This window comes from Cordyceps javanica, chromosome 3 (genome assembly GCF_051103115.1).
Source record: "Cordyceps javanica chromosome 3, complete sequence".
NCBI classification, from domain to species: Eukaryota; Fungi; Ascomycota; class Sordariomycetes; order Hypocreales; family Cordycipitaceae; genus Cordyceps; species Cordyceps javanica.
The window spans coordinates 4,048,234-4,073,934 of record NC_139297.1 but is presented as its reverse complement, the minus strand read 5'-3'; the positions used below and the strand labels follow the sequence as shown (position 1 = coordinate 4,073,934).

General features: G+C 54.1%; 8 protein-coding genes across 8 annotated transcripts; 3 read left to right on the top strand and 5 right to left on the bottom strand.

The window, feature by feature from the left end:
* Positions 1–88: 88 nt before the first annotated feature.
* V2A60_005420 (aminoacyl-tRNA hydrolase) lies at positions 89–849 on the top strand (the record flags this gene model as incomplete). Its single annotated transcript, XM_083256732.1, has 2 exons — positions 89–428; positions 530–849. 2 exons carry the CDS (start codon positions 89–91, stop codon positions 847–849), a joined length of 660 nt encoding a protein of 219 aa, XP_083112858.1.
* A 270-nt stretch (positions 850–1,119) lies between these two features.
* Positions 1,120–2,840, bottom strand: V2A60_005419 (WD40-repeat-containing domain protein; the record flags this gene model as incomplete). Its single annotated transcript, XM_083256731.1, has 2 exons — positions 1,120–2,091; positions 2,151–2,840. 2 exons carry the CDS (start codon positions 2,838–2,840, stop codon positions 1,120–1,122), a joined length of 1,662 nt encoding a protein of 553 aa, XP_083112857.1.
* Positions 2,841–3,509: 669 nt separating this feature from the next.
* Positions 3,510–6,001, top strand: V2A60_005418 (small subunit rRNA maturation protein TSR1; the record flags this gene model as incomplete). The annotated part of the gene is made up of 2 exons (XM_083256730.1): positions 3,510–3,615; positions 3,672–6,001. The coding sequence occupies 2 exons, from the start codon at positions 3,510–3,512 to the stop codon at positions 5,999–6,001; spliced, it is 2,436 nt and encodes an 811-aa protein (XP_083112856.1).
* A 261-nt stretch (positions 6,002–6,262) lies between these two features.
* On the bottom strand, positions 6,263–7,178 carry V2A60_005417 (CobW/HypB/UreG, nucleotide-binding domain-containing protein; the record flags this gene model as incomplete). The annotated part of the gene is made up of 2 exons (XM_083256729.1): positions 6,263–6,902; positions 7,006–7,178. The coding sequence occupies 2 exons, from the start codon at positions 7,176–7,178 to the stop codon at positions 6,263–6,265; spliced, it is 813 nt and encodes a 270-aa protein (XP_083112855.1).
* A 633-nt stretch (positions 7,179–7,811) lies between these two features.
* V2A60_005416 (KOW motif domain-containing protein) lies at positions 7,812–8,974 on the bottom strand (the record flags this gene model as incomplete). The annotated part of the gene is made up of 2 exons (XM_083256728.1): positions 7,812–8,456; positions 8,519–8,974. The coding sequence occupies 2 exons, from the start codon at positions 8,972–8,974 to the stop codon at positions 7,812–7,814; spliced, it is 1,101 nt and encodes a 366-aa protein (XP_083112854.1).
* Positions 8,975–12,269: 3,295 nt separating this feature from the next.
* Positions 12,270–13,480, top strand: V2A60_005415 (ras family-domain-containing protein; the record flags this gene model as incomplete). Its single annotated transcript, XM_083256727.1, has 5 exons — positions 12,270–12,337; positions 12,454–12,481; positions 12,727–12,924; positions 13,008–13,142; positions 13,325–13,480. 5 exons carry the CDS (start codon positions 12,270–12,272, stop codon positions 13,478–13,480), a joined length of 585 nt encoding a protein of 194 aa, XP_083112853.1.
* A 2,254-nt stretch (positions 13,481–15,734) lies between these two features.
* Positions 15,735–17,589, bottom strand: V2A60_005414 (transmembrane amino acid transporter protein-domain-containing protein; the record flags this gene model as incomplete). The annotated part of the gene is made up of 3 exons (XM_083256726.1): positions 15,735–15,763; positions 15,842–16,414; positions 16,539–17,589. The coding sequence occupies 3 exons, from the start codon at positions 17,587–17,589 to the stop codon at positions 15,735–15,737; spliced, it is 1,653 nt and encodes a 550-aa protein (XP_083112852.1).
* Positions 17,590–19,229: 1,640 nt separating this feature from the next.
* On the bottom strand, positions 19,230–20,918 carry V2A60_005413 (aspartic peptidase domain-containing protein; the record flags this gene model as incomplete). The annotated part of the gene is made up of 3 exons (XM_083256725.1): positions 19,230–19,585; positions 19,635–20,688; positions 20,745–20,918. The coding sequence occupies 3 exons, from the start codon at positions 20,916–20,918 to the stop codon at positions 19,230–19,232; spliced, it is 1,584 nt and encodes a 527-aa protein (XP_083112851.1).
* Positions 20,919–25,701: the final 4,783 nt, after the last annotated feature.

Sequence of the window (25,701 nt, the reverse complement as noted above, 5' to 3'; positions counted from 1 at the left end):
CGCGCCGAATCCGTCGCACTTCGAGGCCGGCAGACCCGGACCAATAGGCTGTCATCGGCTCTGCCCAGACAAAGCAAGTCTCGCCAGGATGACGATGGACAACACCACAGTCGCAATCACCACGGCGCTGACGACGTTTGTGACGGGCTACATCTTTGGCCTGTACGCCAGTCGCGGGTACCTCTTCTCCCCCGCGCTGCAGGCTGAGCGCCGCGGCAACCTCCAAGACCCCGTCGAGAGCGAGGAGAGTGACGTCGATGAGGACGACTCGCTGCTGGACCACGCGCCCAATTGGAGCAACGGCAAGGCTGCCGATGTCAAGCAAGGCCTGCGCTTCGGCGCGAGAGATGCCGCCCCCAAGCTTAAACTCACCAACGAGGAGTGCAAGCTCGTGCTGGTCGTCCGCACCGACTTGGGCATGACCAAGGGTACGTTTCTTCACCGCATCCTCATCTCCATGGCTCCGAGGACAAGGGGAAGGAAACAAAAAATAGTGCGTGCAGCTAACCGTCATTCCTCGTCTCTATAGGCAAGATTGCCGCGCAGTGCTCCCATGCTACCCTCGCCTGCTACAAGGCCCTCGCCAGCAACCCCGACCCCAACTCGACCGCGCGCAAGATGCTGGCCCGTTGGGAAAAGTACGGCCAGGCCAAGATTGCGGTGCAGCTCAAGAGCCAGGACGAGATGCTCCAGTTGTGTCGCAAGGCGCGAGAGATGGGTCTTACCGCCGAGGTCATCAAGGACGCTGGCCGCACCCAGATCGAGGCGGGCAGTATGACGGTCTTGGGTGTCGGCCCGGCGCCGAGAAGCCTCGTCGATGAAGTTACCGGCCACCTGAAGCTCCTGTAAAGGGTTAATATGAGCGGCACATGAGAATTCAGTTCAAAGGCACAAAGAAAAGTTTTGATTTTCAAGGCACAAGATGGGTAGTTATGGCGTACTATGGTCTTTGGTGGGGTGTTTGGACGCCGAATTCGAGTAATAAGCGCAAAAAAAATGCGCGTAGAGGAACTTGCAATCACACTTAGATCAGGATCTTTTGCACATATTGACGCTTTAAATTTTCATGGGTATAATATATACATGCCAGCAGCAGAGCCCGTCTTTTGCTATTGGAGACTATTCCTTGCGTGCGAAGCGAGCCAGCGCCGGACCGAGGTCCTGTTCCACTTGCTGTCGCTTCTTGTCTTTTTGCTTTTGCTGCTCGTTCCACATTTCGTCGATTCTCATCCTCTTCTCGTCGATGATGTTCTTCTTTCTCTGTTTTCTCAAGTACTTCTTCAGCGCGCCGTTCTTGCCTCTGGCTCTGTTGCGAATCTCCTCGGCGATATCCGTTGCAGGAGCGTCGAGGTCCCTGTCGGCCTTGCGCTGAGCATCCGAGCGCAGATCGAGCTGGCCTACAAAGTTGGGGTCCAGAGCAATCATCTCGGGTGCCAATTTGTTGAGCAGTCCCTTGACCTCGGTCTCCTGTCGCTGCTTCTTCGTCTCGAATGGGTTGACCTCCAACGCGTCAAAGTTGGCCTCACCGGCACCGGGGACGATGATAGAGGAGAAGCCCTGGTCGTGGCCGAGGCCGAGCACATCCTCGTACGGACACCACTGGACGCGCTCTACGCGTCTGCCCTCGCCACCCCAGGCCATATACGGGCTTTGTACTTTTTGCTGGACTGCCGCATTACTGTCAAACAGTCCTTTCCATATCGTCGTCTTGGTACCCCAACCCACAGCAGTAAGGCCGGTATCAGATATAGAGACTGATGAGGCCGGCTGTCTTGTGAAATAGCTGTTAACCTCTTTGAACATTCTAATATCCCACACAGCCATTCTCTGATCCTGTCCTGTTGATACCATGTAGCGGCCGACTCTATCCATGGCTAGCGAACGCACCGGTCCCCGGTGAGCGAGCAGCTTGACCAGCGGTTCTTGCGAATTAGGGGACCACAATGTGACGGCACCGTTCTGATGTCCGACATGCATAATCGCGTTATAACGGTTTTGGCCAAGCGAGACGGGCTGTCCAAGCTTTGTCGGAATTTCGGCAACGAGTTGGCCGGTAGCTGTATCCTGGTATCGCATTACGCCGCCGTTTCCCTATCCTACAGGTTAGTTTTGGTCGATTTGTGTTTGCCGGGTGTTCAGGTCAATCTCACAATGGTAGCCAAGAGGAAATGATAGGGCAGGAATTCCATATGTGTAGGTTCGGTGTGCTTGCGCAGACAGTGTAGTTCGACTCCGTCGCGGTCGTAGATATAGACGTATTTTTTCTGCGCAGCAGCAAAGAATTGGTTGTTGTGCAACCACTTGACATCACGAACAGTTTCGCCGAGTTGGATCTCGCAGCCAAGCTTGCCTTCCCGCCAGTCCATAGTCGCAACATGGCCCTTGCGTCCGCCAAGAATCAATTCTCTGCCGTTTCTAGAGTAGTCAAAGACATATGGGCCCAGGGCATCTAGTTTCAGTTCGAATCGCTTCGTCGCCGTCTCCATGGCTACCTCCGGGAGAATGTCTTCCTGGCGGACCTTGTACGTCTTTTCCATTTCGCCTTCCGCTTCGAGGAAGCCTGAAGTGTTCTCGAGCAGAATCTCGGCATCCTTAGCTTTGACGGTGGCTTCTTGGTATTTTCCTTCGAGCTGCTTCATTTTCCGGCGCAGTTTTTTGTCGCGGATATTCTTGGTGTCGATTTGCTTGCCACGACCATAGGCTTTCTTGGCCTCGCGCAAGCGCTTCATTCTCTCCTTCTCGTGCCGGGGAATCAGGTCCGTCTTCGCCTTCGTCGTCACCGCGACGGCGCCATTGTCGCGTACGGCGGCGTTGGCCTCGGCCACCACGTCTGTTGGCATTGTTCTGGCGCTCAGGTAGATTGACAATGTGTTGGTCAAGGCACAATGATGGGTTTGGCTGGCAGTCCTAGTACAAAAATTCCTAGCAACCATGCGGGTGGGCCATAATCAGCTGTGCCGCCAGTGAATTCTGGGAAGTTTTCAACGTTGGAAAAAAAAAAGTTTGGTATCGATAAGCGCTGTTCCCACTTGCCCGAAAGAGACTGACTAGGTAAGTAAGTATCTACCAGCTATCCGTACCTACCAGTAGGCATGCAATACATAAACAAAAAGCAAGGGCATTCATCAATAAGTTGAGGCTATAAGCTGAGATAAAGTCTCAATGAGGGACTCAATGAGGGTTTTCGCAGTTCAAGTCTGCTTTCGTTTTAGGCCAGGCCACAGTTCCGATACAAGTTGAACCCTCTGCGGTGGTACCCCTCCTCGCTCTCGCCATCACGGTGCTGCATGGGGCATCCACCACTAAAACTTATCGGCGCTGGCCACACAAAAATTTCTTGATAACCATTCACCCCGCCGCCAATCTCGACAGACGTCTCTACAAGTCTTGCGCCAGCTACCGCATTTTCCGGCTCACAGAATATATCCTTTTTCTTTCTCGGGCCAAAGAGGCGCACCATTTTCAATCTGGCCTCTCTTCCTTTTCGTTTCAAAGCCGGTGAGGGCAAAATGCCTACCGCTGTGGGCCATTCGCATCGGCCGACCACCAAGGTCTCTCACAAGCCCTTCAAATCCAAGGCCGCTTCCAAGCACGAATTGCGAGATCGTGCCAAGGGTACGAAATACCTACAGTTCATTCCCGTTCGACCACTAATCCCTTTACTTCTACAGGCCGAGTACCTAACGAGAAAGGATCGCGCAAGACACCCCACCAACAAGTCATGTCCAAGTTTGACCGGCGAAACCAGGCCAAGCAGGCCCGCCTCGCCAAACACAAGGAGCACCTCAAGGGTTCTTCTGTCTTCAATAGTCGTGAAGGCGCCCCCAGGATAGTTGCTGTTCTGCCGCTTTGCCCCGACGGCGACGCCGCCGCCGCCATCCACCAACTCAACGGCAGCTTAGACATCACCGCCGATGTGCAACCAGGCAACTTTCGAGTCCCCGTTGACCGCTTCAAGCAGAAACTCCAATACATGCCGCTTCAGCGTGACCTCACAGAGTGTCTCGATGCGACCCGTGTTGCCGATTTTGTGGTCGTCGTCCTCTCTGCCTCCGTCGAGGTCGATCCCCTCGGCGAGCTCATCCTACGCGCGGTCGAGAGCCAGGGCTTGTCTACTCTGTTCACCGTCGTCCAAGGTCTCGACAAGATTGAGCCTGCCAAGCAGCGCCCCGGTGTCGTGAGCTCTCTCAAGTCGTTCATCACACATTTCCACCCTGAGCAAGAGAAGGTCTTCAACCTTGAAAATAGACAAGAATGCGCCAATTTGATGCGGTCGTTGTGCAGCACAACGCCCAAGGGTGTACGATGGAGAGATGAGCGCAGTTGGATGCTTGCCGACGATATCCAGTTTGCCAACACAGAATCCGACGCCACCGTCATCACCGGTATCGTCCGGGGTCGCGGTCTCAAGGCTGATAGACTTGTGCAAGTTGGTGACTGGGGCACCTTCCAGATTGAAAAGATAGTTGCTGCGCCGCTCGCCAGGCATGGCAAGGGCAATGCCACACAATCTGCTGAGGACGAGGCTAATCAGGTTCTCGAAGAGCCCAGCGATGACCGCGATGATCTGAACGAACTGGCTCCTGAAGACGTCATCATGGACGCCGAGGAGCCTGAGGATCTTACTGCCTCCAAGAAGGGTGTTCTCCTTGACGACCACCACTATTTCTCTGAAGGAGAGGAAGAGAAGGCGGAACAGGCCAAGCGCAAGGTTCCCAAGGGAACATCCAAGTACCAGTCCGCCTGGTACCTCGAGGACGTGTCTGACTCTGAGTCAGACATGGAAGATATGGAGATGGAAGATACCCACGCCGCCGAATACGAAGCTGCGCCGGAAGATGGTATTGAAGGTTATGCTCAACCCGAGCCAACAGAAGCTGGCCCGTCCGAGTACCCCCAGTCGGAGATGATGGAGGAGCTAGACGAGGCGGCAGACGCTGAGCAGCTGGCCCAGTACCGCTCCAAGAAGCGCGACGAGGCCGAAGATGACAAGGAGTTCCCTGACGAGATTGAGCTGCACCCGCACGTGCTCGCCCGCGAGCGTCTTTCGCGTTACCGCGGCCTCAAGAGCCTGCGCACCAGTGTGTGGCAGGAAGACGAGGACCGCGCCCACGAGCCGGAGGACTGGCGCCGCCTCCTTCAAATCCCCGACTACGCCTCGTCCAAGTCGCGCGCTGTTCGCGAGGCCCTTGTCGGCGGCGTCGAGCCCGGCACCCGCGTGCAGGTCTTCGTCAAGGGCATGTCCCCCAGCCTCGCCCAGTCCCACAAACCCACGTCGCCCGTCACGCTGTTCTCGCTGTTCCGCCACGAGAACAAGAAGACGGCCGTTAACTACCTGTTCAACCTGAGCACCGATTACGGCAAGTCGGTCAAGTCCAAGGAGGAGATCATCGTTCAGTGCGGCCCCCGCCGCATGGTCATCAACCCGCTCTTCTCGCAGGCGGGCACGACACCCAACGACGTCCACAAGTACGCCCGCTTCCTGCACCCCGGCGGCAGCGCCATTGCCACCTTTATGGGCCCTGTCACTTGGGGCGCCGTCCCCGTGCTCTTCTTCAAGCGCACGACCCCCGGCGAGGTTCTGAACGAGGGCGATAGCCCGAGCCCCGGCCTCGCCCTCATCGGCACCGGCACAGCGCTCCCTCCTTCGACCAACCGCGTCGTTGCCAAGCGCATCATCCTGACGGGCCACCCGTACCACATCAACAAGAAGATAGTCACTATTCGCTACATGTTCTTCAACCGCGAGGATGTGGAGTGGTTCAAGGCCATGCCGCTGTGGACGAGAAGGGGCCGCAGCGGCTACGTCAAGGAGCCGCTCGGCACGCACGGTTACTTCAAAGCCACCTTTGACGGACGTATCAACCCACAAGACTCGATCGGTATCAGTTTGTATAAGAGAGTGTGGCCGCGCAATGCTACGGCAATCCGCAGTGCTCTGCTTGAATCCGGTGCCGTTGCCGGTGCTGTTGAAGGGGATGGCGACTTGACTATGGCGTAAGAGAAAGAATATACAAATTATGATTTACTGAAAACCGGGAAATGGAGGTTAAAGGGGGTGGGGTTCACTTTTATATATCATGACAACGGACTATGCATTAACGTGTTGGGAAAATAGGACTTTTAAAGTTAACAAAACGTACATGAAAAACTTGAATGATTCGTTTTTTTTCTGCAAATACCAGCTTAATCGACTACTTTTTTACGCATAGCCACATACTCTTCCTTACCCTCGAAAATACTAGCTTATCATTGCCATCAATTACTTCTTCAAGCTCTCCAGGCCGGGCGTCGGCTTGGGGCCGCCGCTGCTCTTGCGCTCCTCCTCGGCGCCGCTGGCCTTCCAGGCGCTCAATATGAGGTTGACAATGTGCTGGACGCCGACGTCCTTCTTGACCTGCGCGAAAACGGTCGGCCCGCCCTCGCGCATCTTGCGGGCGTCGCGCTCCATGATGGCCAGGTCGGCGCCGACGGCCTCGGCCAGGTCCGTCTTGTTGACGACGAGCAGGTCGCTCTGGGTGATGCCGGGGCCGCCCTTGCGGGGGACCTTGTCGCCGCCGCTGACGTCGATGACGTAGATGATGAAGTCGGCGAGCTCGCGGCTGTAGTTGGCGGCGAGGTTGTCGCCGCCGGACTCGATGAGGAGCAGGTCGGTGGCGAACTCGCGGTGCAGGTCCTCGAGCGCGGCCAGGTTGGCCGAGATGTCCTCGCGGACGGCGGCGTGCGGGCAGCCGCCCGTCTCGATGGCGCGGATGCGCTCGGGAGGCAGCGCGGCGTGCCGCGTCAGGAACTCGGCGTCCTCGCGCGTGAAGATGTCGTTGGTCACGGCCGCGAGGCAGTACTCCTGGCGGAGGGCGAGACAGAGGGCGAGCATGAGCGCCGTCTTGCCGGAACCGACGGGGCTGTACCGCCCGGGTGCGCATGTGTTAGCGTTCCCGAGCTTCAGTAATTCAAAACGCATGGTATTGGGAAAGGGGGGAAAAGGGTAGTTGAGGGGATACGCACCCGCCGATTCCAACGGTAAAGGCTCGATCAGACCACTCGCGGCCTTCGACAATGGGCATCTCACGCCCAACGTAGCTGCCGGGCCCGTCGAGGATCTCGTGCGAGTGGCCGTGCTCCTGGGCATTGAAGCCGCCATCGTGCGAGTGGGAAACACCTTCGTGCGAGTGCGACATGGTTTATCTTTCACCAATCTTCTTCTAACCAGGTAAAGGTGAATTGGGGGAATAGCAGCCAGTGCTAATCAAGGTTGACGAGGGAGGGGGTGGCAGGCCTCGCTATCGGCAGCGTCGAGGTGGGGGTTGCGGCGCGGGGTGTTATCAACGGCCAAAAAGCAAATCCAAGGGTTCTCACAGCCTAGGTCGGAGACGGCCGGAGCTTTGCGTGCGAAGCTTTCGCCGAATAGTCCGCCACTGGTTACGTAGCGCGAAATAGGGGGAAAAAACTGTCCTTGATGGAAATCTCGAGTGTGATTTACTTATGCCCAGCCGGCTTCGGTTTTGACAACCAGGAGTCCTGGTCGGGGTATGGGCCATCGAAATCTGAATGTCCAGCAGCCAGCGTGGGTCAAAAGACGTGCTGGCAAGCACGACGTCAATATAAATAAAGAAGAGGTGCGGCACGCTTTATAAATTCTCGACACTATAGAGAAGGACATATGTATTGAGAAATGTCTATTTTCAACCCGTAATTTACAAGTCCGTTCTGGAGTAATACACATGCAGCCCATCCACCTCCTAACAGACGAAGCAAGCACTAGGCAGCTCTGATGTCCCAGTGATGCATGTTCAATAATACATGGAAGCACTTTACTGCTTCGCCTCGACCTCTGATACACCAGCTCGCTCCAGAGCCTCGGCCTTGCTCTTGGCCATGACCTCGCCAATCTTGGCCAACATATCTTCCGACAGCTCGGGCTCGCCTGCGGCGTCGCGGATGGCGCGCTGCATCTCGTTGAATTCTTCCAGAGGAGTCTGCATGGCACGCACCGTCTTGCTCCTGGACTCCTTGTCCTGTAGTTCAGACTCTTTCGCGGCCACGTACCAGTCCTCGTGCCTGGTTCTGAACTTGGAGTACTTGTTGCGCAGCTCATCGATCACGCCTTCCGGCATGGGCGGCGCGGTAAGGCTATAGTAGAAGGTGCGCTCCTCGACTTGATCACGGGCCGTGTCACTAGCCGCCATCTCGAACTGGGGTGCCAACGTCTCGGGCCAGGGAATGATCCTGTTGAGACTGGGCACTATGCGGTCCCATTTGTTGCCGTAGCGCCAGCGCTCAATGGTCATGTTGGGCGACTCCATCCTTGGCGGCACGGCCTTGAGCTGTCTGATGATAGTGTCTTTGGTGACACCCGTCACGGGGTCGGGCAGTGGGTATACGAGTCGTACTGAATCGACAGAAAGGGGCATGGGCTGTGAGCGGGGTGGTTGGTCGAGCATGCTCTTAACCATGGCCTGAAATAGAAATGCCTGTTAGTGCAAATGAATTATACGGATGCTGATGGATTGTTGCCTACTTTGTTGTGGTTTTCTAGCGTAAGGGAGCCAGTCTCGAGCTGGATCGTCTTGATTGTATCAATCTTGCCCTTGTCGTGGCCCTCCAAGATGACCACTCTGTCGCCAGGTGCCAGGTTGAGCATCTTTGCACCACCGGCCCAAGCGCAGCGCTGTTCGGCGACCTTTGTTTGGTACTTGATCTGGCCATAGTTGCTCCAGTCCTGACGGATGGGTTGGATGACAACACCGTAGTTGTTGAAGCCCAGGTCGCGCTGGGGAGCCAAAGGACCGAGCTCCCAGTCCTCCTTGGCGGCCTTTTTGGCGTCCTTAATGTTGTCAATGATTTCTCGCCCGGCGACAGTTATTGTTTGTTCGGCGCGATAGTATGACTGAATCTTCTGCCGCCTCGCGGTCCGTTGACTTCTCCGGGTGGCAGAGCGCTGAGCGTGCGCCACACGTTTGACAATCTTGTCCATGGCTACTCTGCAATGGAGTTTCTATGTGCGAGCGAGCTGGGCGGGGTCCAATCGGAATTCAGTAATACCCCTAGTTCTCGCTTTCCTGGCGTCGGATCGGGGAAGTCGAAAATGATTGAGCCAATGCCGCGTGCAAGAGATGCAGGAAGGAATTTCGGGGGAGAAGCTGCAAAAATCCCGAAAGGGTAAGGCGGTAGGGGCCACGGAATGGCAGCCTACCCTATACGCGTATGATTTTGTGAGTACCAGTATGTATCACCACTTTCACAGAAATTTTATGCTCGAGAGATGATCAGGCACTTTGTGTACTACCAGTATTTAGGGATTCCTCTGGCTTGGTGCCGTCAAAAACAATGATCTCAGCCTTTCTGCGCGAATTGTGGCTGTTGCGGAAGCGGATGCAAGGGTAGGTAAGTCGTACTTAGTACAAGGAACCTGACGCCAGCACAAATCACAACTCACACGCCCATGATGAGCGTCTACTTGCAACAGATCATGTTTACCTTATTAGTGTGCGCATGCATGTACATATACTGTGGGCAATACGCCAGGCACACACGGCTCGGACTGCAATTTGATACTCGAGCTAGTCGGAGAACAGTTGTGTAGGGCGACATACTCTACTGAATGTGACAAATGCATAAGCTAGATAGCTTTATCGGCCCAGAGACTCCCGTACTGGCTAGCAATGGGTAACTTTGGTGCGGACTGGATGCGCCGGCTCAATCCCGATTTCGACAAGTTTCAACGAAAGTAGGATTCTATGATGGTATACCACTGCTTGGAGGCAGCGACCAATGGCTGACTGCTGGAGACGAAGGAGAGGAGGAAAACCAGATGGAGCCGGCTCGAGCCTCACCTCCACATTTTACATTGTCGAGGTTGTTCTATTTGTGACTGTGGCGGTGGGCACTTGCTACTTACCAAGTATTCTGATAATCTGAGCAGCTGCAAGACGCATCGCTGGCGTCCTCAGGCAGCAGCGCGGGATTGTGCCTTGCCAGATGTTGTTGCAGGGGCTACTTACTTAAGTACTTACGATGCTGGGGAAACGGGCGCGACAACTACTTACGTTAAGTAGGTATCTAGGTACGAGTATGTACGGAGCACCATTTTTGTTCCTGAATCTATTTATGGCTTTGCGCTTGAATGCGACGCTCCACGCCTTGCTGTCGAATGAAGCCACCCGTTCTGGGCTATTTGGAGCGTGACATGATCGGCTTTCGGTCCGTACCTACCTAGGCACTGGTATTCTACCCGTTCACGGGGTTCGGTGAGAAGGAGGCCTCTGGTCGTTCACTATTGACAATCTGGTTCGACATGGAAACGATAAGGGATGTGTTAGCCTTGCAAGCTCGACCATATCAACAGGCTGGCAAAGATCCTACTGGTACTTAGTCGGCAGCTATTTGAGCTCCGCGGCCCGTCAGGAGAGTTAACAGGGCCCTTGCTATGGCTGCGACAGGCCTCGTCAGCATCTAGTACGATGGCTAGACAATCCGCGTTCGGTTACTGTGAGCGTGGAAATTTTGTACCAGCTGGATGAGCATAAAAGCGCTCTAGTTGGCGTCAAACGTCGCCATCGCCCGGTTGTGGCATCTCTGAACGGTGTAATACTTACATGCAGACTGCAGTCGTGGCGATCTGTGCACGCGTGATCGCCGTGCCACACTAGACGCCGACATTGACAGTCTATATCAGGTGTGGTGGAACGGGTTTTTAAGCTCGATGTAATGAGGTTGAAGGCAAAATATGTACACAATCGGCAACATGACGCTGATTACAGTGTTTTTCCAAGAAAAAAAAGTACAGTGATTCAGTGTCACCAGTTGTTATCCTGGCATGGCGAGGAGGTAGAGCAGTACTTTGGGGAGCGTCACATGTTAATGGTCCGACCCAGTATCGACGCGCGTGTAACAACTGGCGCTGACTCCAACATGGACAGCTACTTACAAGCGTGTTAATGCAACTGGTAATATGGATAAAACACAGAGTGCCAGCCCCTTTAAAGCAGGTTGGCCTGGGTGATGGTACGCAGCATCACCGTTGGAGTGAACAGTTGAAGCGCTACCAAGTACCTAGTTGGTGGTAGTTGCCGAGTACTGGGTAGGTACTTACGGATTACTTATAGTGAGGGCAGTGAATAAGGAGTGCATGTTCCCAGTAGTCGGCGATGAGAAGAAGGGAGACAACGAGACATGGGCCGAGCTGATGGCTGATACAGAGGCACAGCACAGCCCGGCCTCAGCCACAAACAGACAAACTAGCCAGGTGCACTTGCAGGCAGTGCTGGAGGCGAAGACAAGGTTGGGTGCAGTGGGCCTGGGAGAATTGCGAGTAAACACCCGATACAATCGCCATAGATTGCTGGTGTTCGGAAGCACTTGTAGGCCCCGCGAGTGAGGTACCTGTTACTTGGTACCTGCCCAGGCGGGTAGCGAACTTACATTAGGTACTGGTAGCCTGGTAGGTTGGTAGGCCCTGGCTGCTAAGTTTAGTGCTGTTCCTGGACCAGGCAACGGCCTGGGACGCTACCGTACCTACCTAGGTAGGTACTAAGGCAGGTAAGTACAGCGGCGATACCGGTGTAGCGTGGTAGTGTGGCGCGGTAGACGCCCACCAAAATACACTACGAGAAGCCTGGGGGTTAGATTACCGTGCGTGGCAAGTAGTTGGAGCGTGCTCGACATGGTCATCGGCCAAGTGCTGTTTATTCGGACTCTGGTAGGAACAAAAAGAGAACAGTGGAGGGAGAAAGGAAAGGGTAGCAGAAGAAAGCAATAGGACACAAAAACGAAGGGAAAAAATGAGAGCGAGACGCAAAGAGACAGACAAGACCAGCGCGAGATTGGCAGGGCCGCCGTCTACTAAGGTACCCGAGTTTACAGGTACCAACTTTGAAGGTCCAGACCCTGCCAAACAGCTGCATAACCCTCTACTGTTAAGGTGAATAGGTAGGTTAGTAGGTAGAGAGGTACTTGGCTAGGTGAGAGGCACCAGGCAGAAGAGCAAGTACCTCCTAAGCCAACTGCCAGCCAGCCAACCCAACCAAACCCCAGTTGCCCGCCAGCTTCCCAGCTCCCACCCAGCTTCCCAGCTCGGCCTTCATCTCCTCTCCACCCGTCAACTCACATTCCCCCTTCTGACGTTCGCCTTTCGCTCCTCCATCCATCCACCACCAACTGCCATCCTCCACCACCCCCCAAATCGTGCATCTCATCCGCTCTCCTTGCCATCTTTCCTTTCCATAGTTTTTCCCTCCGAATCTATTCTCGCAACCATCCAAATACACACCATGGCTGAAATCCGCCGAAAGCTCGTCATCGTCGGCGACGGTGCCTGTGGCAAAACCTGTCTGTTGATGTTAGTATCACTAGTCGCCTCGTCCTTCTCCGCCTGCCACCCGACACGCAATCTCCCAACTAGACTCTCGCCCTCATCGCCATTCCCATCCATCGTATGCTAACTTGCCTCTTCAGCGTCTTCTCCAAGGGCACTTTCCCCGAGGTAAGCTCACTCGGATCCTTTTGACCCTCCCCTATTCTTAACGGCTACCCGCGACGCCATCACCACCCGCCTGCCTACCCCCGACCGCCACCGACAACGCTTTGCATGACGATGCATCAGCCCGACCCCCCGAGCACCCCGGATACGCAACTCCGGAGGCTCCCAAGGCCGTCATTACAACAACTAGCAAGAACTTTACCTTCACGAGAGCATCGCCGCTAACTCGCTATACTTCACTTGCCCAGGTCTACGTCCCCACCGTCTTCGAAAACTATGTCGCCGATGTCGAGGTAGACGGCAAGCATGTCGAGCTGGCCCTGTGGGATACCGCCGGTCAGGAGGACTACGACCGTCTCCGCCCCCTTTCGTACCCCGATTCGCATGTTATTCTGATTTGTTTTGCCATCGACTCACCCGACTCTCTTGACAACGTCCAGGAGAAGGTACAGTTTCACAACCGCAGCCCCCGGGCTCTGCGCCCGCTGCACCTACGAACTCTCAGCTAACCGCTGCGCCTTCACCACAGTGGATCTCTGAGGTCCTTCACTTCTGCCAGGGTCTTCCCATTATCCTCGTTGGCTGCAAAAAGGATCTTCGCTACGATCAAAAGGTTACGAACGAGCTGGCTAAGACGAGCCAGAAGCCCGTCAGCCCCGAAGAGGTATGCTCTCACTTCCCACATCACCGGGCGCCTTTGTGTTGCCCATGCAAGCTCAGATGCCGGCCACCGTCTTGGCGCTACTCGCCAGACGTCTTGTGACGTGACGTGACGCGGACCCGTCTGCGGTCGCCCGACTGAATGCCGCGCACGCGCTTACGACCATCAACTAACACATGAAACAGGGTGAGGAGATCCGCAAGAAGATCGGTGCCTACAAGTACCTCGAGTGCTCTGCCAAGACCAATGAGGGCGTCCACGAGGTTTTCGAGCACGCCACCCGTGCTGCCCTTCTCTCGCGCAGTAGCCGCACCAAGCACAAGAAGTGCCGCATTCTGTAAAAAGCCAAGTTGCGCGAGCACCATGAGAACGCACCCGGCCTCGGACCTCATTTCCATGCTAGCCTCCCCGGCTCAGGCCGATGCTGCGTTGCAAAATTTTTAACCATCCTTGCGACTCTGGTCAGCAGCGCGACCCGTCCCGGCTGCTTCATCAGAAGAAGAAAGGTGGCTGTTCGGATCAGACAGACTGGCAAGCCGTTTACAACAGGTTGTCGCATTGGAGTTTTTTTTAGATGTCACCCGGCTTGTACCTTGGCTTTGATTTGACGCGCGTGCTTGCCGATGTGGATTAAGCGAATGAGGTGCTAGAAGGGCCATAATTAATACGTCTTTTTTATTTGTTATCTTTTGGTCGAGCAGAGTCGTGTCTCTTGCTGCTGCTGCAATCCAGTACTGGGTCGTCTGTTGGCGCCTCCCGCGTCATGACGGCCGTGCGGGCTTGTGGTGTATGTATGTGGAGGGCCATGGAGGGCGTGTTTCTTTACATCTGTTTTTGTGTGTGTGTGCGTGTGTGTGCGTGCTTATGTTTTTCTGCAGAGAATGCTTGATAGTGGAGGAGATTAGGGCAGCAAAGAGAAAGGAAGAGAAAGACTGACGAGGAAGATCGAGTGTGGCGTGCAATTGTACGGCATATGAGACGCAAGGCTCCGTGAACTGGTGCTTGGCATAATATAAATCTCTTACATTTCTAAGATGCTGTCTTGTGATGTCGTAATGCGGATGTGCATGCATATTTTATGTGTTACGATGGGAAAAACACAACGAGAGGCGGTGTAAGGCGACTGAGGTATCTGGAGACAACATCAACTTTCCCCTCTATCATTCGCAAGTCATCAAAGTAGTCTCTCCATGTCTAGTAAACTCCGAATCCCTATGCTTAGCCTGTCATCATCATCATCATCATCATCGTATCATCATCTCCGCTCATCTATGTAGGCCCTTCTCTCCGTCTTACCCAGTGCTGTCTCTAGCAAGACAGGGGCACCATCGGCTCTCGTCAACGTCAACACGGGTCGCCGTTACACTTAAGGAAAAGGATGCCCCTGCAATTTTAGTTGGGGCAAGTCTGTTGAAAAGAAAAGGGAGAGCACCCCCCCAACGAACATGTCAGTAAACGCTTATATTCGTGAATAAGGGAAAGTCACAGAGATGCAGGGCAACATACGGCACCGCAGCTGCCACAGGTCTTGCCGCCGTCGCTGATGGCGGAGCTGCACTTGGGGCAGGTGGTGTGGTTATAGTTGACAAGCATGTTGGCTAGTTTCTTGTTCTTTTCTGTATTTCAATCAAGTTTTGTAGAATTTTCCAGTCAGACGAGGAGATGTGAGAAGGGGAAAAGAAAAAGGCGTTGTAAGAAAAGAGAGCAAAGGGACGGGCGTGCTAATGAACCCCTCCCTCTGCCTCTTCTCTCTCTCTCCCCCAGGTACGTTTGTTAGTTGGTCAGCTGCAGCCTAAGCGGGGACATGGGGGGAGGGGGGGGGGGCGCAATGCTTGTACGACGACAACAAAAAGGCAACAGGAAAACGAGCTTCCCTGATGCACGCATAACAAGGAGGGGGAAAGGAACGAGACGGAGAAAGACTGTGTGGTTCTGTGCTGTTTCGGGAATAGAGCCGCTTTCCTCTTCGATGACCAGCGGAGAGGGTAATACTTGGTATTTCGTGCGCTGCGATTCGTCGAGGCCGAGCGGCGTGCGAGCGTGACCCAAAAACCTACGAGAGGGGGCCCCCGGTGCTGAAGGAGACCGATGCGGGGTACGCAAAGCTAGAACAAGGAAAAGAAAGGGCTTATCAGGACGGGCTGGCATTATAAGTCCGTTCCTGTGATGTGCAGGTTTGGCCATGTATCCGTAGTCCTGGGCGCCTTCGCCTCGGTACAAGCAAAAATCTGCCTTCTCACATATCCCGAACAGTGCGCAATAGAGAGTATTTTCCAAACCGGTGAAAGAGACCTCCCGTCGAGAATATCTAAAATACACAAATTTACAGGGAAAAAAAAAAGGGAAAGGAAAGAAACTCCCACGTATGCAACATGTCTGTACAGCGCTGAGATGGCCATGCTGCCTAGTCTCCCTCTTTCGTAACTCTTTCCTGCCTGGTTTGATCACAAGCCCCCAAGAGTTTCCAGGTAGCAAGCCATGCCTGTCCCAACCGTGATCCCAGGTGCATCTGCACACCCCAGAATCCCAAGTATATATACAAAGTGTAAAGAGAAAAACGGAAAAGGACACAAATGTGTGTCTCTCATGCTCATGTTATTGACATTGTGCCGGGCCATCCGTGTCTGCAGCCATGTTAGCTTTCCCACTCTTCATCAATGGTGTTCCTCCTATTCGTGTCCGTTGCAGAGTCGAGTACTCACTATTCACCAATTTCCCAATGGCCTGAATGACGGAAATGACCATGACCAGCCCGCCAAAGACGACAATGGCGCCCGCGACATAGGTCCGCCAGCTCCTCGTCGTCAGCTTCATGTAGCACATGGGCGGGAGTATGTACGCCATGGCGACGGCGCTCGTCGCGCCGACGAGCTCGAAAACGGCGCCGAGGTCGCACGTCACCAGGCTGATAAAGGTGGCCGACGCGACAAGCCCCGTGCTGAGCACCAGGTGCCGCCGGAGGTTGAACGGCGCGTCGGGCCACCAGTACGTCTGCATGACTTCGCGGCACACAAAGGCCTCGAGCGGCAGCGTCGTCAGCATGTTGAGGCCGAAGCACAGCCGCGCCACGTTGACCATGACGCTGTCCGAGGGGAAGTTGTTGAGTACGTTGCCGAGCGTCTTGTCGCCGAAGACGAGGAAGCCGGCCAGCGCCAGCACCAGGCACGCCAGCATGGAGATGCCGGTCGAGTAGTGCGTCACGCGTGAGAAGTTGTCAATCGTGGGTGTGCGTAACGAGCCGTAGATCAGGAGAGAGTTGTGGTGGCAGACAAAGGCTGGTTGAAAGGTTGCTTGTTAGCACACGGAGAAGGGGGGGGGATAAAGAGAGAGAGACAAGGAGAGCTGGGTTTTGCTCGCGCCGCCGGCGCCGCACGATAGCACTCTTTGATTCAGACGTACCAAAAGAAATGACACCAATGGCCTGGAAGATGCCCGTATTCACCGTCAGCAGCGGCAGGCTGAACTGGCCCCTCGCCTCGGACGACACCAGCAGGCCCTGCACCAGCACCGTCGCGACAATGACCAGCATGCCGACGAGCGCAAAGGTGCTCGCCTTGGCGAGCTTGGCAATGTCGCGGTACAGCGTGAGCGGGTAGCTGATGCCCATGACGAAGACGGCGATGGCGACGCGCCGGTCCGTGAGGAGGCCGACGACGGGCACGTCCGGCAGGCCCGGCCAGACGGCGAGCAGCACGTGCGGGATGGTGTCGCCGACGATGACGCCAAAGGCGACCATGCCGCCAAAGGCGAAGACCCACTGCGCGAGCGAGATGGCGACGAGCCCGCCGCGGCCGAAGCAGTGCTCCACGGTGCCCTGGAAGCTGCTCGTGCCGCTGAGCTTGCTGTTGATGACGATGAGGCAGATGGTCCAGTCGACGACGGCCGTCAGGCCGACGAGCAGCACCACGCCCGCGAGCAGGCCCGCCTGCCGGATCGCGTACGGCTGCCCGATGATGCCCGCGCCGATGATGGAGTTGGCCATGTTCATAAAGGCCGACTTGAGCCCGGACTTGGGCCGTCGCAGCTCCTGCTCCACCGCGTCGTCGAGGTCGTTGGCGAGTGCGACCGACGGCGCCTCCATGCTCGTCAGCAGGGGCATGCGGTGGTCGTCATCGACGTCGTGGTCGTCGTGGTCGTCGTCGCGGAGGGGGTCTTCGAGGTCCAGCGTGGCCCGCGGGTCGTCGTCGTCGTCGAGGCTACCGTCGCCGGACCGCCGCGAAGAAGCGCTACTCATGCGCACCACCTCGGGCACGTCGTTGAAGCGCACGCGCGCCGGCGTTCGGATCTGCTGCTGCTGCTGCTCGCCGCCCCCGCTGCCGTTGGGAAGCGAGGACGCCTCCTTTCCGGCATGACCGTAGTCGCCGCCCGCCAGCAGACCCTGGCGGTCCTCGCCGTCTTGCCAGCCGTCATCGCCACCGCCGGGGTCCGCCCCGCGCTTGTCCTGCATCATTGTGATTGTGGTTGGGTGATTGCTTCTGCTGCCACTATCATTTTTTGGCCGTGTACAGAACTTGTAAAAGGCGACCGATGTGAATCGAGGTAGTGATTGGCGTGTCGTGTCGTAGGCGGAAGCAATTGCAGGGTATTGGTAATATCGAACTTTCCACAAGTTAAAAGGGGAAGAGGTAGAAGAAACAGACGACCAGTATCGTGGTGGGATAGTTGTCAAATCTTCTCGTTGACCTGGCTTCTTCTTCCCCTTGAATCGTGCGTTTTAGGGAGGTAGTTAGTGATGTAACTCGAGTGACGCCCAGAGACGGACCCAAAAAAAGCTTACCAGCGGCTCATGCATTCAGCCGGCAGCCTCGCTGGGTTCCACCACATACTTACATGTAGAATGCCTAGAATAGGTAAGCAAAGCGGGAGCTCTGTCGCCAAAAAAAAAAAGGGAAAAAAAAGCCCCAGGTATATCGGAGGGTTTCGTCATCACCGTATCCACGTGAAAGGCTGCATCGAACCCTTGATAGGAGAGCGACGCCTTGTCTCCCTATTGCACTACCGTAATCTAAGCCATCATGTTCTAACACGTTTCGTATTTTTCATCTGCATCTTACATCGGTGAATATATATGCATGAAGCCAACACGCAAGTCTTTCCGAGAGTGGCCCCAGGCGTATGCGTGGTTATCACTACTGTTTCTGATGAGAATAGCTAGTCGATGATAATAGTAGATTGTATGTGAGTATCTGCTTTTAACGATTTTCCGATTTTACAGATATTATAAAATAGAGCTAGTGCATTTCAGACTTATATTCTTCTCATCCTTTCGGTTGCTATTATGTCCTAAGACTTGCACCTGTTGTGCTATATACTTCTACTCTTCATACCCGAGCAGATCGCAACACTTATTATGAGGACAAACCCCCAATAGTCCATAAATGAGTAAGTAGACATTCGGTCAAGTAAGACCTTGATCCGGATCTGCTCATACACAACGTTATCTCGGAAAGGTTGCCGTGTGCAAGGGCGGGGATGGCAGACCTTGTGAGCAAGCCTGGGACATCGCCGCAATCTTTCTACCAGGTCACATCGTATACACGCCTAGTGAATACAGACGACTACACAGCCTCTCGTCGCTCAATTCACAGGGCGGAAGATTGCTGCCGTCAACCGTGCGATAAAGCCCTGGCTGCAAGGTATCTGGGCATGAAATATTGCGGAGTATAGCAATGAACTTCCAGATTCTCTGTCAATCGAGGAACACAGCTCTTACCTTCATAATTCAGACCCGGGCCTACAAATATCTGGGTGACTGGCTAGGTGCATCCTCTGAGCCTACCTCATTGAATATCCATCATCTAGCAGATTCTGTCGAAAATATAGTCTCCATATAAGGGTAGGTTGGATTTGGCGCTCCAAATTGTGTGTATTAAAAGCCTGTAAATGATCCAAATGTCATCTGTGGGCGGCAGGTCTGGCTAGCTGCATTGTATTGGGCTGCATTGTATTGCATCGCCTGCCTGACATTTCAAATATCCAGCGTCAGATTTCCCCAAGAGTATCCTATGTGCCTTGACCCAACCGTGCTCCACCTAGGAGCTGAAGCGACGTATCTGATTCCCTTTTATCAATTTTCGAAATAATTATGATTTATACTAATAAGAGAAGAGCGGCGACACCGACAACAACGGAGGCGAGGTGTGCGCCTTGAGTGCACAGCCCGGACACAGCTCCGCTGCCCTTGTCGCCAGTCTTTGTAGGATCGGCCCCCGACGCAGTTGAGCTGCCGGAAGCTCCAACAGTAGTGGACTCCTGGCCAGTGAGCCCCAGAGATGGCTTGGTGGCCGAAGTAGAGGAGCTGCTCGTGGGGACAGCAGAGTTAGAAGCTGGGTCTGTAGATGACGACGACAAAGATGATGATGGAAGCACTGACGAGGAACCTGTGGGAGTAGCAGAAGAAGAATGAGAAGAGGTCGAATCACCCGGACCAGCGGTCTTTGCAAATCCTATGCGAATGTCAGTCCATCTCTCTCAAGCGTAATGCAGAGGCCCTACCTATTCTATCGCCATCCTTGTCAAAGACGGCATAGACGTTTTTCAAAAACGTGGCACCCATGAGCCAAGAGTTTTTGACAACTTCCTGGCCGTAGATATTACTCATACAGTGCCCGTCCTGGTTCTTGCGTGAGACCCAATCCTTGGCAGGAATTTCGTAATCAACACCGGAAAAGGTGACAGTAATGGGCTTTGTAGTGTCGCAAGGGACACTATAGGAATTGCCCTCCTTACTTGAACCAGCAATGACGGCATGGAGCTTGTCGGTAACAGCCGAGGGCGCAAAAATATAGGTGGTGCCAGTATCGATGTATGCCAATTTGCCGCCAACACCAGCTTTCTTGCCATCGAAAGACATATCGTCGAGGTTGATGGCCCATTCTTTTTTCTCGGAGGCCAGTGAATTGTATGTAATATCACCAGTATATTTGACCGAGTTCGTGCCGCCGAATTTGATTTCACCATTGGTAGCTCCGTCAGCAGCACGGCTTAGAGCAACAGAAAAGACGTTAGACTTGATGGAGCCGGATTTGGTCAGGGTGGTGAGAAAGTTGCCGCTTGCTCCACTGCCGACGGAAAGGCCGAGAATGCCGTCAAAGGCGAAATCCTTGAACTGCTCCGAGGTCTTGGAAGCCAGGCCGAATTCAAACTTGGTGCTCATGCCGGCAACGGAGATAGTATCAGTAACAAGCTTTCCACTGACGTTGCCGGACCCGTAAGCCACGTTGAATTCCTTGTCGCTGGCGGTGAGGGTATTGGACTGAGAGGCGCCGAATGTGTCGTGTTTGGCGCACGCAGCGCTGGAGCAGTCCGACCCCATAACCCAACTGGAGCCAGCTCCCGTGTCGATCAACATGTAGAACTTGGTTTTTTTAGACCCAAGCGCTACCTGAATAAAGTATGAGAAGTCGGTTCCATCTTGATTAACGCCGGCGGCGTCACTGGTGGTAGGAGTAGTCGCGCTGACGACGGTGTAATCGTTTCCGCGGCGAGTGAGCGCTACATGACCATTGTATTTTCCAGCGAGGCGTGCAGCCTCTTGTGACGCGACAGGCTAGAGAGAATGACTGTTAGCTGTCAGACTTGCTTGGGCGGAAAAGGGGGATGTACCACGCCCTGGCGCTGATGAATCTCAAAGGCGAGGCCTTCCGAGTCATCGATTGAAGTAGCCCTCTTGGCCTCGCTTTCAGAATCAGACTTTAACCATTCTGGCTTGTATGGGTAAAAAGCATTCGCTGAGCTAGACCATAATGCTAGGCAGACGAGGGTCGGGACAAGCTGCATAGCGGCTCGATTCGTGGCCAGAGATGCGTCTGCTTGCGCGTTCTGCCGGAGAGAATGCGAAGGCAAATGCAGTATGGGACAAAATTGAGCACTAGTGTAATCAATGTTCAAAGAAGCGGCTCTAAGTATCGGTGTCGGCTCTTGACTTGAAATGGCGAATCGAGGGTTGATGGATATAGATAGATAGTAGCAAGCACGTACAGTGCCAACGTGCACCTATGAGATTAGGCGCGAACAGGACAGCGCGGGCGAGATATCATTGCTTATTGGAAGCCAAAGAGAATATAGCTGAAGCGAGAGATAATGGGTATCAAGGTCGTCGGGTGGAATCGAGGTCGAGGGTTGTGTTCGAAGGAGGACAGAAGTGAAGAAGCAGGGCTACGGAGGGCCAAAGAACGAAATCAGACAGCAACGCTTTTGCAAAGGAGGCGTAATAATTTGGGAAGTAATAAAGACCGACACGATGACGCAAACAAGACAGAGGAAAAGGAAAAAAGAACAACGACAGAGAAAAACAGCAGAGTGGAAAAAAGCAAGCGGGAAGCTGGAGGACCGACGGAGCAGACAAGTGCCAGGAGAGTGGGCTGCGAAGGTGGCCCAGCACGAACAGTAGGAACGGAAAGCAAGGCAAAAGAAGGGCAATCCGAACGAGAGGCGTGATGAGACAGAAGAAGAGGAAAAGGGAAGAGGGGGAGGAAGAGGAATATGAAGATAGGAGAGACCGGGATTGGTGGTGACGAATGGGAAACTGATCGAGTCTTTCGAGGTTCAGAGTACCTAAGTAAAGGAGAATTGGATTGGGGTGGGGTGAGCGAGGGGGAGTACTGATAGGGGAGCAGGAGTGACTTAGGGGAGCAAGCCAGGTAAGTACTGAAGTAAGTAGGCAGCGTGGTTGTCTGGCGTCGCCGGCTGGCCTCTGGATGGTTTGATGGTCTGGATCTGTTCTGTTTGGTTGGCTGGTCAGGAGTGGAGGATCTGCGCATTACGAGCTGCTCCAGCGAGCTATTACAGTGGGCTCCTACGGACATTCAAACAGTGGGTTTTCCAACCATCCAACTAAGTTATTCTTTTGCAAGGAAAACGTGGATGGCTGCGATTGAGGCATCCAGTTCTTGACGGTTTCTAGGCCACTGGCATGGCTTCCTAGGTGCATAGTACCCAAAGGAACGACGGGTGGCTGGCTCTGCTGTGTGAACGACTCACTTGCTCGGGATGGATTTCCAGAGGTCAAAGGGAGGTAGGTGGAGGTTCAAGTTCCTTCATAGGTACTTACTCAGTACCTCAGTACCACGTCCCTACTACTCACTGAGTACCTACAGTCCATGACCGACGCGCCGACAAGAACTTACCTACAGATCACCGAGTACGGAACCCGGGCAGTCCCCATGCAGCCCCCTGAAGCTAATGAGCGGGCCTGACAGGGGAGGAAACGTGCTGACCTGCGGCCACCCGCCACTGTCATGTTGGCGCGGCGCGGCGCTAAATCGCCCGCCCTCGGGACGACTATAGCTATAGCAAAGGCGGACAGCCTGATATGTTCACGAGAGGGGGTAATCTCACCGACGAAAAACAATATCTAGCCCCTGAGTAGGTACCATATATATATATATATATATATATTTTTGCATCTTTGTTTGCAAGTCATTAGTCGGCATCCTCTCCAGGTTTCATCATTGCTGCTAGTCTGTTGTTAATAAGTCTCGAGGTAGGTGCCTTAGTAGGCTCTGAGGTAGGGCGACAAGTACTTACTTGCTGTGAGGGTCGAGGTACTCAGTATAGCCACAGCCGACAGTCCTGCCACCCACTTCTTTGACTCGTGCTCCTCCTTTCGACAATGCACCACATCCCATAATTCCTCCCTCTCCTTTAGCTGTCGCCGTCTCGCCAAGTCGCGTCGGCCATGACCATCACGCTACTGGCACTTGCAAAACACGCTTGAAGTAGTTTGTGGACCAGCGACCATCCATCGGACCATACCGAGTATCAGTATCCGTACTCATCTATAGCCTGCCACCACGATACCCAGTTTGCCAGTCAAGCAGGCATGCAAACACTGTCTACGGATCACAGAGGTACAGATTATTCTGTGCAGCTCCCGCCATTCTTCCCGGGTGCCTGTCAAGCCAGATCCAGCCTCACCTTGCCGCCGCGCACCTTTAGATATAGATCAATGCCATTGCAGCACAGACACACAATCCCCAAATTATCCGGCACTTCCGCCAGCCCAAAGTGCCATCGCTCGGTACTTGCAGCCCTTTTTTGGCACGCAATTTGAGGGTCTAGGCCTGGTCTTTATGCAGTCCAGATCAAGGCTCGCAGCCCCGTGCACCCCTGCAGAGCCGCTCATCTCCAAGTCTGTCAATCACCACTCACGGCGCAAAAGACGAGCTCGGACAAGCAACATCGCAGCATCATCAATACCCGAGAAAAAAAAGTAAATAGGGAGACGAGGCGCTCGCTCGCACGCCCCTCATTCGTACTATAAGTACTCCGTAAGTAACCAGCCAATACCGATCTGTCTGGGGCATAATTGGACGCCGGTCCGCAGCAAAAGCTCCGCAATGGTGACGCCTCGGTGGGACACTGTGGGCTACCGCCTTCGCCACCTCCAGCCAAGCACGGCCCAGACAGCAAGGTTGGCAGGGAGTTCCCTGTAATGAATTATCAAACAGATCGAGTGGTTCACTCGCTAGTGTTACCAGCCAGGCAGAAAACGAACGAGCCGCCTTTGATCTCTCTGCCAACTCGCTTGCGTCGATCACGGCCCGTCACTCACTCACTACTAAGGTGCTCATCCTCTATTCATATTTGACGTAGCTCATTAGTGGGCTTTGAGTGTCCAAAGCAAAATCTCGCCATTGGATCTCGGTTCGAATCAAGAAGGGCGGGTAATTGGGCGATTGTGCTTCTCTGTCCCATTTTTGCTTCTTTGCTCCCCTGAGTATGCATGTCAACCGATTCTGCACAACATTTCTTCACTAGCTATACGGGCATTCAAGACATGCACCCGCTAGTGAGCACGGTCAGGCCTCCGTATTGATGCTTTCATCTGTGGAAACAAAAAGAAATCGCATGATTCAACGGTCGAGTGGGAGAGTCTTCACTCAATCGTATTAGGTGGCACAACCTGCCACTGCCTCCACGCGTCCACCAAGGCGCGCAGCACTGCAAGAGAATCCCTTGGCTTTCTCCCTTGTGTGGCGCTCTTCATCCGATGCCGTATCTGGCCCATGATTCAAGCAGGGGGTTGTGGAACCAGTGCAAACATGCTGTCGTTGTTGGTCAGAGATTATTCTCGGTCACCCACTGAGAATCAACAGCAGTACGGAGTACTCGATACTAGCACCGGCCGGCCTTATCCTTGGCCCGCGACACGAGTCACCTGTCCACCTGACAAGCCTCCTGTTGTTTCAAGTTGTACCTGAAAAAGCTGAATAACCCGACTTGCCCGACTCTCTTGAGTACTCAGTCTTGTTGCGCGGTATGGATCCACGTCGTGTCTCCTGCTCCGTACCCAGTAACTTGGCGACAACTGGGCAAGGATACTTGGCCAACACGTACACTGGTGACTGGCATCTGCAATGTGAAATGTCGCAGAAATCAAGGCGCAGCCTTTCATTCAAGTAATTGGCCTTCTCAGAGGGTCCATTTTCGTTAGTGACTGCCTATGTTTCAGTCTCTTTCAGATCCAGGCTGTGTGCAGTGGTCCCCCTACATCCATCCCATTCTAAAGACGACCCTGGGCGCGGCGAACTTACTACCTAGTCATCTAGTGAGCAGCTGGTCGCCAATCTCAGCTCGTCCACCATCTCCATATACTGGGTAGGGAAAAAAACGACAACAGGATACTGCGTACTCCGGCTTATCCCAGTGTTCTTGGTTTCGAATATGGGAGCGTCGAGGTGAACCTCATTTCCTTTGCCCTGGCAATGGTAAGCAGAGTCATAGATGGCCTAATTAGCCATTGCCTAACCGAGGCCTGGCCTATTGCCCCTGATAACCCATCTTTCTTGACAGGAGAGTATTTTGCACATGCAGTAAGTGATCAATACCTGGCGTTCGTCATTTTATTGGCTCGCAGAAGGCGCAGCAATCCTGCTTGCCCATAGGCACACAAGAGTAGCCCAGAAAACTACCACGGCGTCCATCGAAGCCTCTGCTCATCAGCCGCTCCATTTCATTTATAGGGCATGTAACCCGTAGCTATTTCGCATTGAATACTGTCCGCATATATCATGTTCCGTCATTGTACGGTGTGCTCCATGCCTTCTATTGGCAATGCTTATCGGCCATGCTATTGACCCTTGCCCCTTTTTAAATGACTGGCTGTCGTTCGCGCCGGCACAGTGCGCTCCTCTGTGGCATGGGTAGCCAGTGCTCTACTGCCAACTGGTAGTATCAGTAGCAGCGTTCACAGCATCGGGCAAGGAAAACCGGCTCTTCCTTGCTAGCAGGGACACTATGTTGGCAAAGTTCTTTCATACCCCGCCGGCTTTCAAGAGATTCGCGGCTGCCAGACCTCGGAGGAATGCTGGTGTTGGACCCTGACAGGAATGCTGTGCTGGCCACGAGAGAACTGCCGCCGGTAACCATTGCTCAACTTGTACGGGTATGTAGAAATGGCACACTATTTCTCTCATACGTCTCATTGAATACACGGGGTTTGACTCCGGCGGACGGGCCAAGAGCCACTCTTGTAGGTTTTCGCCGACGCATCTGCATCATAAGCCGGGCTATACATGTACCAATGAACTTGAATGTTTCCATTGGTCTTGAAGTGTGA